The sequence below is a fragment of the Artemia franciscana genome, chromosome 4 (genome assembly GCF_032884065.1).
Source record: "Artemia franciscana chromosome 4, ASM3288406v1, whole genome shotgun sequence".
NCBI classification, from domain to species: Eukaryota; Metazoa; Arthropoda; class Branchiopoda; order Anostraca; family Artemiidae; genus Artemia; species Artemia franciscana.
This window is the reverse complement of record NC_088866.1, coordinates 32,902,792-32,919,100: the sequence shown is the minus strand read 5'-3', so window position 1 is coordinate 32,919,100 and position 16,309 is coordinate 32,902,792. Positions and strand designations below refer to the sequence as shown.

The following is a 16,309-nucleotide window of genomic DNA, read 5'->3' as shown; positions in this document are numbered from 1 at the left end:
AAACAAACCCTTTTGTGTAACACAGAAAAAGAAAGGAATTCTGGAGTCGGAAGTAAAGGAAAATAGGATAATGAGGTTGGAGAAGGGTAGTTCTATTTAAGTAATTTAGTTTTATCTTTTTAAACCTAGCGTCACTTCCTGCTTGCTAAGACTCACCCTATTAAAAATAGCTTAATGCAATCAACTGCATTTTATTTTGTCACTCACAGTAAATAAAGCTATTCTTCTTGAAAGAGAATTTGTTTCATCCGTTGAAAAATATTTCCTTTGAAAAAATTATTCTTCTTGATTTTTAATTATCTGTCGCTAATGAGAACTAGTTGCAGTTGATTGAAATGAGCTATAACGAGCGTGGGGTTTGCATTTCCTAAATAGTTCGAAGTCATTTGCATAATCCGTGTTGGATATTATATAACCTTTTTCTTCCTTCTCCCACAATCTTGTTGTATGCATAGATTAACAGATCTCAATTTCCCCCATCCCCTGAGATATAAAAGTTTTATGGCTATGAAGGTCTCTTAATTCTCAATAATCTTCCCTCTCTTACATTAAGATTCTCGCCATATGCATGGTTATATTACTTTAACTAATAATTTGTTAATCTTTTTACTGCTTAAATTAACAATTTCTTTCCATTTGAACATTTATGACGTCTAAAGATTGTACAACGACCTTATCTTTCAGTTACAAACACACAGAAGAAATTTCCTCACTTGAGGAAAAAAACACTGTCACAGTTCATGCGCTAGAACAAACTCAAACAGAGGCAAGTCAACTGAAGTCTTCGTTAGAAAGTTCTTTACTTAAAAATGAAAGTGATGTAATGCTCTTGGTAAAAACTGAAGGTAAACTTGAAGAAGCCCTTGACCGGGAGAATTCTTTGAAACTAGAATTGAAGGAATTACAAAATCAACTATCTGCGGTGGTCAAAAAGAAAGATGAAGACAGGTAGGATAATGGTAATGGGGCGAAGTGCCCCATAGATTTTCCTAAATCATTCCTTAGATTTTCCTATGACGTATATTGAACTTTGAAATGTTATCTCCAACATCAAAACTATTCACAACTAACTTATTTTCTGTCCATAATGGAAGGTATAGTGACAATTTTCATAATTTTAAATAGCTTGTCTGATGCATAAATAACAGTTCAATAGTGAAAACTGAAAATCGTTCAATTTGACAGTGAAATACAAAAACATCTCTGGATACTTTTGTCAAATACACAGTGATCGTCTTCAGCAGATAAACTAAAATAATACAAATAGAACATCGATAATAAATTTAAACGAAAATATCAATTACTAGTTCTACTATTACTAACGACTCACCGCAGCACCAAGCCGTCTGAGGCCAACACAGCCAATCTTTTTTTATTACATCCTCTTACCAAAGGTGAGGGCGGCCTTCTTTCCGTCTAGCTTTACACGGTTGGCCGAAAAGGACAATCTTCGGCAATCTGTCATCCTTCATCCTCAGAACGTGGCCTAGCTATCTCAATCTTTCTTTCATTATACCCCTAGAAAGTGGGAATGAACCAAATTTTTCGTACAGTCTACTGTTTAAAACACGGTCTGTCAGCCAGGTACCAAGAACAATCCGTAGGCAATTTCTCTGGAAAGCTTCTCTGGAAAATTTATCGGAATTTTTTAAGTGGAATAAAGAAAAAGTTGAAGTTGAAGAAAAACTTCTTTTTTTGAAGTTTTTAATTAATATCATTTTGTTTTCGATTTCCAAAGATTCAACTTTTTAAACGTTTCCCATTTCAAAATATTTTTTTTCCAGACAGTTCATATGAAGTTACTTGGAGAAAAAAAATAAATGAAGGATAATAGACTTAAGCTTTATGGCTGTTTACTATAGACAATGCTTGAGCGTTGCCTCTGAAAATAATTGGGAAACGCATGATAAATAAAAAAAACGAAACAAATTTTATCAAAGAGAAAACTTCACTTACGATAGATAAGAAAAATAAAAAACAAACTCTCCTGTTTAATAAAGAAAAGGAAAGGAATTCTGCAGTCAGAAGTACAGCAAAATAGGATAATGAAGTTGGAGAAGGGTAGTTTTATTTAAGTCATTTTATTTTGTCTTTTTCTAAACCTAGCATCACATCCTGCTTGCTAAGAATCATTCTATTAAAAATAGCTTAGTGTAATCAATTGTATTTTATTTTGTCACTCACAGCAGGTAAAAGCCATTCTTCTTGAAAGAGAATTTGTTTCATTGGCTGAAAAGTATTTCCTTCGAAAAAACTATTCTTTTTGAAAGAAAATGGTTTTCATTACCTGTCGATAATGAGAACTAGTTGTAGTTGATTGAAATGAGCTATAACAAGCACGGGGTTTTGCATTGCCTAAATAGTTTGAAATAATTTGCATTATCCCTGTTGGATATTATATAACCTTTTTGTCCTGCTCCCATAATCTTGTTGTGCCCATAGATTAATAGATCTCAATTACCCCCTTCCCTGAAATATAAAAATCCCATAAGAGTTCTCACTTTTAGGTGGTTTCGTTGCTATGAAGGCCTCTTAATTGTTTATCTTCTTCCCTGTCTTACATCAGTTTCAGTCCATTTGAACATTTGTAAATTCTAAAGATTGTACAACGATCTTTTCTTTCAGTTACAAACACGCAGAACAAATTTCCTCACTTGAGGAAAAAAACGCTGCCACAGTTCATGCATTAGAACAAACTGAAAAAGAGGCAAGCCAACTGAAGTCTTCATTAGAAAGTTCTTTACTTAAAAATGAAAGTGACTTAATACAATTGGCAAAAACTAAGGATCAGCTTGAAGAAGCCCTAGGTCGAGAGAATGTTTTGAAAATAGAATTGGAGAAATTACAAAATGAACTATGTGCGTTGACAGATGAAAAAGATAAAAGTAAGTTTTTTTTTTAATCACTGGAAATAACTACGGAACTCTACATCAGTGTTTTGATTTAATGCCACCCTGCCCTTTTGGGTATTTTACCTTCTTGATGAACTATTCCAAGTGGAATCGATTTCGTTGGCTGCTGAAGTACTTCTTTAATCATGTGTCTTTGGCGGACATCCTGATACTTCCTCGAGTAAAATTCTCTTTTGGTTCTTCTCAATAACTGGTTCAGAGCATTGCAATGATTATTCTATTGTTTAAATCGCATTTATGATTGATCGTTTTTTTTTTAAAGTTGGTCTCTAATACGCATCAACTTTAGAAGGTTTGCAGTAACCCTTGGCTTCTTTTGGGTTGTCATTCGCTATTCTTTTTTCTTTTGACAGTGCTTTTCTAATTCACTTGAGATATTCTGGTAAAACAAATTAAACCTCTCTTCATTATTAGATGCAATTGATAAAATATTATCCAATTCATTTGAGATAAAAAATTCTTATTAACACAAGAAAATTGTTTTATTTACATAATGCCAAGAAAACTCATTCTTTAACCTACAACTATTTTTTAGAGGAATAGCATGTCTAGAAAACACACCAAAAGGGTCAGATATGTCATTAACAATAACACGGGTGAATCAGGGTTAACATTGAGAATATATTATCAATACATGTTGCGGATGTATCCGTGACCCTCGTTGATTGATGGAAGTAATGCAAATGATACGAAAATATTTAATAGTCGCCTGCTCTTTGCATTTATTTCAATCAGGTCAACTTTTAGATCATCCAAAGATAACACGGGAGATTCACAGACAACTTCTCAAGCTGCTGCTCCAAAAGATCAAAGAACTCATTATACGAGGTAGTGGTTGGGCAGTAGAGAACTATTAAATAGCAAGAATAAACACCTAAATGAAGATGAAGCACTAGTGACTCAAACACCATCGCCCTATAAATAGTTCAATCGCTCCAAATCCCCACTTCAATATCCGATCTAATATACACCGCAAGGTTCCCACATTGACGTAATTGCCTTTTTTGTGTAAAAATTATATTCCTCTAGCTAGACCAAGCAACTCTGAATTATGATCATTAATCCATTTCTCAGTTAAAGCTATCGCTGAAAAAAAAAAACAGAAATATTAGCTATATCGTCCATAAGGCTATAACATGACTTTAGCCCTTGGCAATTCAGATTTAAAATATTAAAAATTTCCAGGTTTACGGCATATAGGACCAATCTCATACGGTAAAACATAATTCGAACCTTCGAGCTACAACGAATACCGCACTCAAGGTCCAAAATTCCACCCAAAACATCATTACATCTACACGGAAAATCTATTTTGTTGCTTTCTAGTTCATTTAATTTCTGAGTTGCTGAAGGACATTGAAACTGCTATCCATAACTAAGAGTTACAAGCCCTATCTCACGGTGACTCTATCTTTGACACAGATAAACACTCTGGTAAAATATACCAATCAATTGTCTAACTACTTCATGAACTAAGAAAAAGAAATTCAAAGTTAACTTCGCTATTATTATCAGGGCAATACTTTGATTATTGTCTAGTCGCTTAGCGCACACGACCTTTCTAACCATGCAACACCTTCTGTATCCCTTTCACTTCCGAAAGGTGCCCAAATATTTCTAACAAATTAAGAAATTCTCCAAATACAAATATATCATTGAGAACGGGGAACAAAATTCTTCTATAAAAACAAAAAAAATAATTGTTTCATTAATAATACATGAGACAAGAGGGGATAGAACATGGGAAGAAAAAAAAAGACTAATTGCAATTTTAATCAATTAAACTCCATTTTAATATCACAAATCATAATCGAAAAATTTGCGTAGATTGAAAACATGAAAAATAATGTCACCGGAAATGTAATCATTATTTACTTTGATGAAATCAAAGTGGGCGTCAAATTAACAATTGACATCCACTATAGGCACCAAAAAAGGCAACTTATTCATGTTAACAAATATGCATTAAACATAGAATAAAAGATGATTAGCCATACCCCTATTAAAGAATATAACTTACTATTTATCTTGGCAAATGACCAGTGAAGATCTTAACAAGATATATTTGTGTGAAGCCTGTTAAAGCAGGTGAGATATGAGTATATTACGAAACAAAGAGATTAAGAAACTAAACATTGCGATAATTGATGACTCTATTGGATACAATGAAAGTATTGAAAACAATTAAAACTGACGTAGCGTGAAAGAAAAAAAAATCTTGGCTAAGGATTAGGTACTTTGCAATTGATTAAATATGAACTCAATCAATACAAGAAAATAATAATTTTTTACTTCCCTAATAAAGTGTACAAAGCAAAAAAGGATGTAATGAAAAAAACAAACAAATAAGGACCCTGACAAATCAAAAGAAATCTATATACTTAACTCCATTAATAATCAACAAACGGAGGGAGTAGGAAAAGTACCACGATATTATATTAATTCTTTACTCCATTGATTCATTCTGAGTGTCAAATCAACCTCGACTAACACCAGCCAAGTTATGTTCAAAGTGGGACACAACTTTATTAGCAGCACTAGATCGCAGATAATAATTTGATGATAATTTTGCGGTGGGGTGATTTCAAGGAAAGGGTCAGTCCATAGGTATTTTGCATACGTACCATTTGGACAGTTGAAATACAGAATTGGGGGGGGGGACTTTTACAGACCCAAACTTCAAAACCGAGTTCATGTAGATTTGCTTTTTTCGCAAGGAGATTCTTCTGCATTTTTTGAGCTTCGGGGGGGGGGTGCTCTTCACAATTAGCCATTATTATCTACAATTAGCCATGGTTTGATACCCATAACTGTTCGATTTTAATTCAAAAATTAATTTCATGTTGACGTCGGTAAATGACGAGAGCCTGAAGATACAACACTCGAAAAAATTTCTTTTGTTGCAGATATTGTTTCATTTGGGACATTCTACAATATGAGATTTTTATCAAGTTTTTCGATTTCAAGCGTAGCTAATCTGTTGCCAGTGATATTAATTTCAGTCCCCTGATTGAAAACCTCATCAGTGAGAACTTTTATTTGGCTCTTTTTGGACACTTCGATTTTTGCGAAATTTATTTGGTTACACTTGTTATATACAACAGCTCATATGGCACTTGTGATGAGGTCGGAAGAGCCAAGAGCCTTCAGCTTCCAGATGGTTAAATCGGGAAAATGACTGTTATCAAGTCAATTTGTGCAGGTCCCTGACACGCCTACCAATTTTTATCATCCTAGCATGTCCAGAATCACCGAACTCGCCAAAGAACTGGAACCCCACCCCCAACTCCCACAAAGAAAGTGGATCCTGTCTGGTTATGTTAATCACGCATCTAGAGCTTGTGCTTATTTCCGAACTCGCCAAAGCACTAGAAATCCTTCCAGTCCCCCAAAGAGATTGGATCTGGCCCGGTTATGTCAATAACGTATCTAGAGCTTGTGCTTATTCTTCTCGTCAAATTTTTATTCTGATCTCTCCACTCTAAGCGTTTTCCAAGATTTCCGGTCTCCAAGATTTTTGTTTCCCTCCTCCACCCCCCCCCCCCCAAATGTTTCTGGATCCAATCCGAATTGAAAATGGAGCATCTGAGACATAAAAAATTTCTATATATCAAGTTTCATTAAGATCCGATCACCTATTCGTGAGATAAACATACCTCATTTTTCATGATTTCCCCTCCCTCCTGCCCCTCCCCCCAGATGGGTTTTAGGGACCTGCCAGATGCAGGTCCCTAACACGCCTACCAATGTTCATCGCCCTAGCACTTCCAGAAGCACAGAACTCGCTAAAGCACTGGAACACCTCCCCCCCTAACTCCTCCAAAGAGAGCGGATTTGGTCCGGTTATGTCAATCACCTATCTAGGAATCGTGTTTATTCTTCCCACCATGTTTCATCCCTATCTCCACTTTAAGCGTTTTCCAAGATTTCCGGTTCCCCCCTCCAGCTTCCCCTAATGTCATCGGATCCGGTTGGGATTTAAAATAAGAGCTCTGAGACACGATATCCTTCTATATATATCAAATTTCATTAAGATCTGATAACCCGTTCGTAAATTAAAAATGCCCCATTTTTTCTAATTTTTCCGAATTAACCGTCCCAGATGGTCGAATTGGGGAAGTGACTATTTCTAATTTAATCTGGTTCAGTCCCTGATACGCCTGCCAACTTTCATCGTTCCTGGAAGCGCCCGAACTAGCAAAAGCGGGACCGACAGACAGACAGAAATTGCGATCGCTATGCGTCACTTGGTAAATACCAAGTGCCATAAAAACGGAAACACTTTTGGACTAGCTTCATTTCGTTTTTTTGTGGTTATGGGCAATAGATCCATGATTTTAAGGACACTTTGGACCTAATTTGCAATTTCCTTGCTTAAAAAACTTGTAATTTTTGATAATAAGGTTTTGAATAAGTTGAACGAAGGTAAAATTGAGGTCAGGTACAATTTCTGAACTAAAATTTCAGTCACTTTTAGTGGCTAAAGTTGATGAACTTAATCCTCTACTTCCTTCATTAATATTCATTGAGCTTCAGGACATTGCAATTCTTTGATGACGAGAGACTTAAATGTTATTTACCTCGTTAGGGAAGGACGTATGTGTAGGTTGACTTCCTGAATCCTTTTTGTAAATTGACAAAAAATCTGTAATAATCATTAACACATCCGTTAACTTTTCTTTTAAAGTCAATATTTTTTCTAAAATCTGGTTGTGGGGAGGGGGGCTGCCGTTACGCTATCTGTTTGAAGAGACTTATCCATGCTGCATTCAGTGGCTTGGCTTGATAGGTGCGTTGAACCTTCAAAAAGACCTTCAAGATATTGGTGCTGGGGTGGGGAATGGGAAATTTTAGGACTGACTGAACTAGGCCCATCCTCATGAGGTACAGTCGGTTTTTCGGTCAAAAAAAAGCTGGCTGTGTGGAGGATCAGGAAATGTAATAGGACTACCTAGGTCACTTAAGATGTTAGGAATTCTGTTTCTTTCAACAGGGGTGCGAGGTATTCCAGGAAAGCCAGAAGGGGGTAGATAAAGACCCGGAGAAGAAGTAAGGTTTATCTTGGATTTAGTGGAGCAATCAAGGTATATCCAGGAGTTATTCCAATGGGTAATATCTATCCTGGTCCACTTTTCGGCCCCTGCGTGTAACCAAGAGTCAAAATTAGCACATTTAATTGAATTAGATGTAACTCATAGTCTGCACCATTTGGCCAATATTGCTTTAGTTTTGCATTTGGCCATGCAAAGGTCAACAATCACGGAATGTCTCTGGTATAGTTGCTTTGAACTTAGAGAGATGTTGACAGGTTAAACTCTGACTATAAACTCAAAGGGGTTGCGTGCGTAGCTGTACCGGCCTCAGGCGGCTTAGTGCTGCACCGATTTGTTAGTAGCAGTAGTATTTGATAATATGTCTGGTCTTACATATAATTGTCTTATTTGTATTTTTTTTTCTTTCTTTTTTTTGTCAGTCCTTTGCTTGTATTTGTCAAAACTTATTAATTATTTCCCTTTTCTTTCTTTATACTCCATCAGTGTTGTATCTTAAATGTATGATGGGCAATAAATTGATACATACATAAATATATTAGTGATATTATTTGATTCCCTATTCAACACTCTTTACAGTTCCTCTCCTGTCTTTAACATCAGAAGCATCGCAAGAAAACTTTAAAACAAAAAGTAAGTTAGTTTCCTGAGGACATAAACATTTATGCTATTGTAATGCATACAATCAGATAGCTCCAGCTGTTTATTAAAAAAAAAAATCAACTTAAAGTAAGTAGCAAAAAGTCAAAGTTTAGCGTAAACACTAAGAGAGAGGGCTTTTTGAAATATTATTTAACCAGTTCCCTGCATATGTTTATGCTTAGCTCCTGTGAAATATTGAATTGGGAAAGAAGCTGCATTGAATCCTAGCAGCTTTTCGGGTTTTTAATTGAAAAATATAACTTGATGACTGAATTAGCCGAGTCCAAAGTGTAAGGGCTGAGAATATTTTGCAAAAAAAAAACTTTTCTTCAGTTTTAAAGTCGTGTAGACTAATATTTAATTCTAAAATTTTAATTCTAAATTCTAGCCCCGATCCCCCTTAAATCTGGCAAACGAAAGGAGGTGCTAAAATTGCTGTCCCCATCCCTCTTTCAAAATCCTGGATTTGACACTTGTCTCCAAAATTGTTGAATTTGGTATTTACTTTATGGATCTTGGAGTGACCAGATGAAGCTGCGATGCTTGTTTAGGGATAGTGATAAGTTTGTATAGGTCTAAAAGAGGACTTTGGAAGTGCTGACCTGATTTGGACACCAAGGACTAGAGCTGGTAGTAGTTGAGGATTGGGTTGATTTGTTTAGAAGCATCTTTGTATTGCTTAATCGTAATAGATTGGCTTATGTTTCTTTTTCCTCTTCGATTATTTTAGATTTCTCCTTCCATTTATTTATTTACGACAGATTTTTTCCAATGATTTGTGGTTATCACCACAATTGACACTTTGGGGGGGGGGGTGCACTGCATATAGTCTCCGATTTTTAAAGGTACCTTAATTCTAAACAAGTCTTAGTAAAAAGTGCTCAAATTAAGTGATAATGTATAAAAAAAAAATTGTTAAAACCCAGCAAGAACAGGGCTGTTTTAGCTTGAAAACGTCGTGTCTGTCCAGCCCTGAAGTGTGTCAAACCTTTCTTGAAGTCTGAATAACACTATTTCTATTGTTATTTGCCTAAATATAATGACTACCATATTTAACTTTTTATCTGAACTTTTTGGACTTTTTTAATCTTTTGCATTATTTTTTGTTATATATTGTTTTTCTTACTGAACATTAACACATTTATCTTGATGGTACCCCTTTTTTCTTTCTTTTTATTATTCTTTCAGTGTTTAAGTTGGGTTTCTCATGATTTGTGATAGGTTTGTTTTGCCAAATAAATCTTATCAGATCTATGGCTGCAGTTAAATATTATAAAGATTTAACTTATTCAGAATCATTACATTTGTTATCTAATGTTACAGATGAATCAAGACCAGAAGCCACATTCAGATATATGATACCCAACTTTACTAAAGCTCTAGGAAGTAGTCTGTCTGATGCTACAATAGTCAGGAATCTGCAATGGAGAATTTCGGCACGGAAGGAGAATTCATATTTGGGATTTTTTCTCCAGGGTACTGCAGACAGTGACTACGCAAGCTGGAGTTGTAAGGCAAAAGCAGAGCTAAGACTTGTCAGCCAGAAAGAAGGGGTTAAGAGTTTCACAAAAAGTAAGTAGACCAATGACTTAATTTCTTTCTCTCTCTTTCTCTCTCTCTCTCTCTCTCTCTCTCTCTATATATATATATATATATATATATATATATATATATATATATATATATATATATATATATATATATATATATATATATATATATATATATATATATATATATATATATATATATATATATATATATATGACTGGTGGCTTAGCTGCTGCTCCTTGGTTTAGCTACATGGCAGGCTCTTATATATTGATTCTCATTGTTGCTTGTCTTCCAACCGAGTCTGTGGATCCAGTGAATCAGTCGGCTGAAAGACATCATCCCCTATTTATCACGTTTTCATGTAACCTTTAGCATAGTTGTTTGTCTCTCGCAATATTTCTTCCAGATCCATTAGGTTATGTGAGATCCGTGTCACTTAAAGCTGGAAAAGCCGTAGTAAATGACAAACTGTTAAGACCATTTATTCTTCATTTATACATTGCGTGGGAGTTTCTTTGACCGTAAGCATCCCAGACTCACGGCACCCTGTTTGCGTTTGCACTCGACTTGAGAGGCGTGTGGCTCGTCGAAAAGTCCATCGGTCTACCGCCACGAGGTGTACTGCTCGGGCTTCCTGTTAGTAGTGAGGGATAGAAAAGCTTGACCAAATAGCTGGGGCTGCCTTACTGCCAGGACACTAACAGACTCTTTGAGCCCCTCTCATCTCAACCTAACCGTCTCCAGATTCTGACCAGTATTTTTTCAATGCCCCTTACCTTAACTGTTCGGATGGGTTTTGTTTCATTTGATGGTCTAGTTTGTTCATTTTCACCCGTAGATTTCTCAGGTTGTCCTCTTGACGTGTCTCATTTGATGGTCCAATATGCTCTTTTTAAGTGATTGTTAATTCATTGTTTGTTGATATTATGAAACTGCTTCGAACACCCAGTTTGTTTTTCATTTTCAATTTTAATTCGTCCTGGCCTTCGTTGACACACGTTTTGTACCCATATTCTTCTATTTTTTTCACTTTCGGTTTTGACTCGTTATAATTTTTAATGGCGCTTAACTTTTAACGGAATATTTCTTTGTTTTCCGCTTTCGTTTTTGACTCGTTGCAATTGCCACTTTTGTAAGTATTAAAACCACAAATTTTATGTTCTTCATTCTCGTTTATCACTACTTTAGACATATTTTTTCAATGCCCTTTGCCCTAGCTGCTTAGATTGGTCTTGTCACATTTGATTGTCTTAATTGTTCATTGTCATCCATAGTAAATTTGTATTTCTCAGGTCACATTGGATCTTGCTTTATTTGATTGTTCAGTTTGTTCATTTTAAACAATTGTTACTTTACGTTTTTGTTCTCTATGTATAATGAAAATGCTGGAATCGCCTTTTGTAGTCTGACTCATAACACTTGAAGCTTAAAATAGTTTAGTAGCTCCTGGATGACAAATTAATAACGTAGACCATCAAATATGACAAAACCAATTCGTGCAGCTAAGGTAAAGGGTATTGAAAAGAAAGTATGAAGCAATGAATAGCGAAAATGAGGAAAAAAGAAATATGGGGCTAGAATACTTGTGACAATGGCAATTACAGCGAGTCAAAACTGAAAGTGAAGAACAACAACAGCATACTGGGTTAGAAGTTAATTAACAGCGAGAATTAAAACGACCCAGAAACAAAGTGAAGAACAAAGAAACATGTGTTTACAAAACATGCAACAACGCGGAGCAGAACGTATCAAAAATGAAAATGAAGAAAGGAAAAATATGTGGTTAATAGTTATGCTAAAGCGAGAAAAATAGAAATATATGGTTAGAAGATAAGCGGCAGCAAGAATTAGAAGTAACAGCAAAAATCAAAACGTGTCAAAAATATTTTCAAAAATTGGCATCTTAGATTTTTTTTTTACCTACAAAAACGACCTAATTTTGTGGAAAATTGGTAACCTGAGATTTTGTGGACTAAATAAACAATCTATATAGGTTGCAAGTTTGAAAAAGTGTGTTAAACGTCTTAATTGTTGAAAAAATATTAACGATATTAACGTTATATGTATGATCACATTTCAAGATAATAAATTACATAATTACCCAATCCCCCTCCGGGGGGGGGGTGATTGTATCGCTTATGCTATCTATGACGCTTGCAGCATTACACAAGGAACAAAGCTAAATATAAAATACCAAGTGTAATGAGTATATTTGTAAAAGATGTTTCAAGTATTTTAGTAATGCCTAATGGACAAATGAGTAACCTTGACCATCAAATTTGACAGAACACATCTGAGCACCAAAGGTAAAGGATTATGAAAAATATCTGAATTAAGGACATACAAATACAAAGTTGAAACAATAGGGAAAATCTTTTCAGGACAGTGGAAATCAATTCTGTGAATATTTTGGCCCTATGTCCAAAGGCCGTCTTCAGCACAATACGAGAAAGAGAGAGAGAGAAAAGAATATGTATACATAAATAAACTTACATTAAAATGCGAAAGTTAAAACTAATAATGTTTTTTTAAAACTTTTTTAAAAACAGCCCTAGCATCCTTACTTCAACGAAGTTCAACCAGGACTGACAAAAAGAGTGAAGTGAGATGATAAATTCATTCAAACAAAAAAGAACAAAATGATTAAATGCAATTTCTCAGAGCCAACCTTGCATTTTTAGCAGTCTGCCTTAAAGGCCTTTTCGTAACTGGTTCAATACTATTACAAATCAGTTTAGTAAAATATTTTGTTAGATGATTTTTAATTAAATTTGAGTATAAAAAATTTAGTGAGTAGTCTCCTAAGTCCCTGTTCAAAGAAATATTATTATTTATTTTGACACTAATTTCAATTGTTTACATTTAAAAACGGTAGTTTATATTCAATTTCAACTTCTAGGGTGAACTGCAAATTTCGATCATAAGTGTTAAGATGATCTAAGAAGCCCCGAAGTTCAGCTTTCCCATAATTCCAAAGTGAAATTGCGTCATCCATATAACGACCCCTTGGACATAGGGCCGAAATATTCACTGAATTGACTTCCACTGTCTTGAAAAGATTTTTCTATTGTTTCAACTTTGTATTTGTTTGTTATGGAAAGGCAGTGTGGTTTTCGTCGCTATTTTCTGAGGTAATGATAAACGAAAATGACGAACAAATAATATAGGGTTAGAATATTTGCGACAACGACAATTACAACAGGTAAAAAATGAAAGGGAAGAACAGAAAAAAATATCTGGCTTGAAGATAAGCGACTGCGATAATTAAAACGAATCAAAATCAAAAGGGAAGAGCGAAGAAATGTGCGGTTGGAAGACATGCAAAAACGAGGAGCAGAGCGAATTAAAAACATAAATGAAGAAAAAACTATGCGGTTAAAAGATATACCACAGCGAGAAAAATGAAATATATGGTTAGAAGATAAGTGGCTGTGAGAATAATAGGTGACAGCGAGAATCAGAACGTTCCTAAAACACTTAGGAAAATTGGAATCTTTGGACATTTTGACCTGAAAAAGCGATCTACATAGATCATGAGCTGGGGAAAATTTTTTTACAGCTTTAATTTTGGAATAAAAAATAATATGAGGGGTGTCATATTTATTAGCATAATTTAAGAGAATGAACTGCATCATTTCTCTCCCGAGGGGGATCAGCTACCACAACCGATCCGGGTTCTGATGCACCTACCACAATCGATCCGGGTTCTGAGGATCCTTGGCCTTTCTTATCGACCAAGTGAAAGAAATTCTGAAGTTGTCAAAACCTGCTGAAATTTAAGGTTAAGTGGCACGTGAGTTTGGCTGTTCCAGTACATTTGATATCTTGGATACTCATACGAATTCAGAGTAATGTGAATTCCAATGAATTTGTTTATTTCTGTAGCAGTAGTACCGACACTCTTCTTTGTTTCTTGGACAGAGTATACGTTAGTTTGTTCTGCTGCAAGTTCACGATAGTTCGAATCAAAATACTCATTGAACTATTCTACAGGCTCTTTTCGTCCATCTGACTGTGGCTACAATCTTGAACATCTTTTCTAAATGTGGTAGTTTTAAAGATCAGTCGACGCACCTTTGTCCTGGTACTACCGTGCCATTTGGTACAGCATCCTCTTTGTCAACACTTTCTGATAACAGTTCAGCATCATCACTCTTGTTTCGCACTTTTGGAGGTGTCCAATCCTCCCCTTCGTCATCTGAGTTTGGCAAGTCGGAAAGCTCAGACAAATCAGAATCTATTCCGTTCAACATGTTTATAATATCCACATAATGGACTCTCCTTGCTGGACGCATACCAGATGAACCAAGAAAAAAAAGGTCTAAAACGTATGTAAAAAGACAGGGAAAAAAACACTAAAAAACGAACAAAGAAAACAGTAAAACAAAAAGGAGAATCCGGCAAAAATAACATGACCAAAAACGGTCAAAAATCGGATGAAAAGCGGAGCACGAGTCAAACTGTCCTCGGAAAAAGAACATCGGACTTTATAAAAATCAGTAAACTTTCTTTGTAGGTTTTATTGTCAAAAATAAATGTTACCAGATGGCTCTTTGCGCAAAGAACAATAAGTGAGTAGTTGTTTACATAGTTATTCTTACAGAACTGCGGTAAAACTAGAGTAATCATACCTGTTACGTCCATTTCCTGGCACACAATTGGAATTCAACTTAAAAAAAACCACAACAAATTGATATTTGACGAAATTTTGATGAAAATTGAACCACTAAAACGAGAATCAATATGTACAAGTTTGCCATGTGCCGAGTGCCGGGCCTGGCTTCGAAATCGTCTATATAGGTTTTTGTTAAAACTGGTATAGTGAAATTTTTGGCCACAAAATCTATAGAAGAATTTTTATTTTTCCAAGAGAGGTTGTATCAAAACTTGGGTGAGCAATAATTTATAGTTTTTTTATTTATATTTTTTTTTCGAAAACGGCTTTATATTTTCTTTTGGCAAATTGGATCCCCGGGGGTTTCCAGTTTGAAAAATGTAAATGTAAGGACGAAAAATCTAGATGTCCTGTTGTGGCGCAGTGGATTTGACCTTAGCTTGGTAATACGGGACCCAGAGATCGAATCACGCTGCAGGAATGCACTGCAGGGCCGACGCAGGGACCTTAGTAGTCAAGAAGCGTCGTTAATTCTTAAATAAAAAAATCTAGACAATCAAATGCGATACGACCAATCCGAGTAGCCAATATAAAGGGAATTGAAAGAATGTCTGAAGTAATGATATACTAAAATGATGCCAAAAGAAATATGTGGTTAGAATACTTGCAAAAATGACAGTTATAACTAGTTAAAAACAACACTGAAGAACAGAGAAATATGCGGTTAAAAGATAAGCGGCAGCGAGACCTACAGCGAGTCAAAAACGAAATTGAACAAGAAAAAAAAAATGTGGTTGCGAGATCTGCGACAACGACGATCGGAACGAATCAAAAATAAAATGAATAACAAAGAAATATATGGTTAGAAGTTTTGCGACAGTAACGACAAAGAATTGTGCGGTTAGAAGATAAGTGACAATGAAAATTATAAGTGAAAGTGAGACTTAAAACGTGGCAGAACTAAAGTGAAGAAAAAAATGAACTGTCATTAGAAAAGAGACAGCGAGAATCAGAAGAATCAAAAAGTAGAAGGAAATATATATGTTAGATTAACAACGCCATCGTAATCTTCGACGCAATTTTGTGCAAAACGCCGTACAAACCTACGACGATTTAGCAGACTACGTAATTGTTAATTAAAAGTCATTAGGACCCTGTAGGGTTGTATATTCACTCTAGTCTTCCGTTTTCTCGAGGAAAGAATTGCCAACAAAAGTAATTCAATTGGAAGTTATGACTAATTTTTTTAGCTCGTGTAACGGTAATAACGTGTAACGGTGGAACGGTAAAGACCGTGTAACAGACACTACATTTTTATATCTATCTATCTATATAAAATAAGTTGTATGCATTTTTGTTTTTTTGTATGTTTTTTTTGTAAAAAGAGGGTTTGTGTGTGACGTCATTTGTATATGACAAAGAGGCTTGTATATGACAGAGGCTTTGTATATGACATCATTATAAGTATATAAAGCTTGCGATTCAAAGAGAATATGTAGTATAAATCCTGCAATGGCAGAAGAAACAGCCGAGGA

The 16,309-nt window shown here is 35.2% G+C and overlaps 1 protein-coding gene across 1 annotated transcript in view; it reads left to right on the top strand.

The window, feature by feature from the left end:
* The window catches only part of LOC136026313 (myosin-2-like), a 62,495-nt gene extending 47,073 nt beyond the window's left edge, over window positions 1-15,422 (top strand). Inside the window, exons 8-11 of the mRNA XM_065702734.1 lie at window positions 685-948; window positions 2,626-2,885; window positions 9,929-10,177; window positions 13,059-15,422. Of these exons, the coding sequence (XP_065558806.1) occupies window positions 685-948; window positions 2,626-2,885; window positions 9,929-10,177; window positions 13,059-13,063 (778 nt within the window). The 3' untranslated portion in view covers window positions 13,064-15,422. The remainder of the gene's footprint in view (window positions 1-684; window positions 949-2,625; window positions 2,886-9,928; window positions 10,178-13,058) is intronic.
* Window positions 15,423-16,309: the final 887 nt, after the last annotated feature.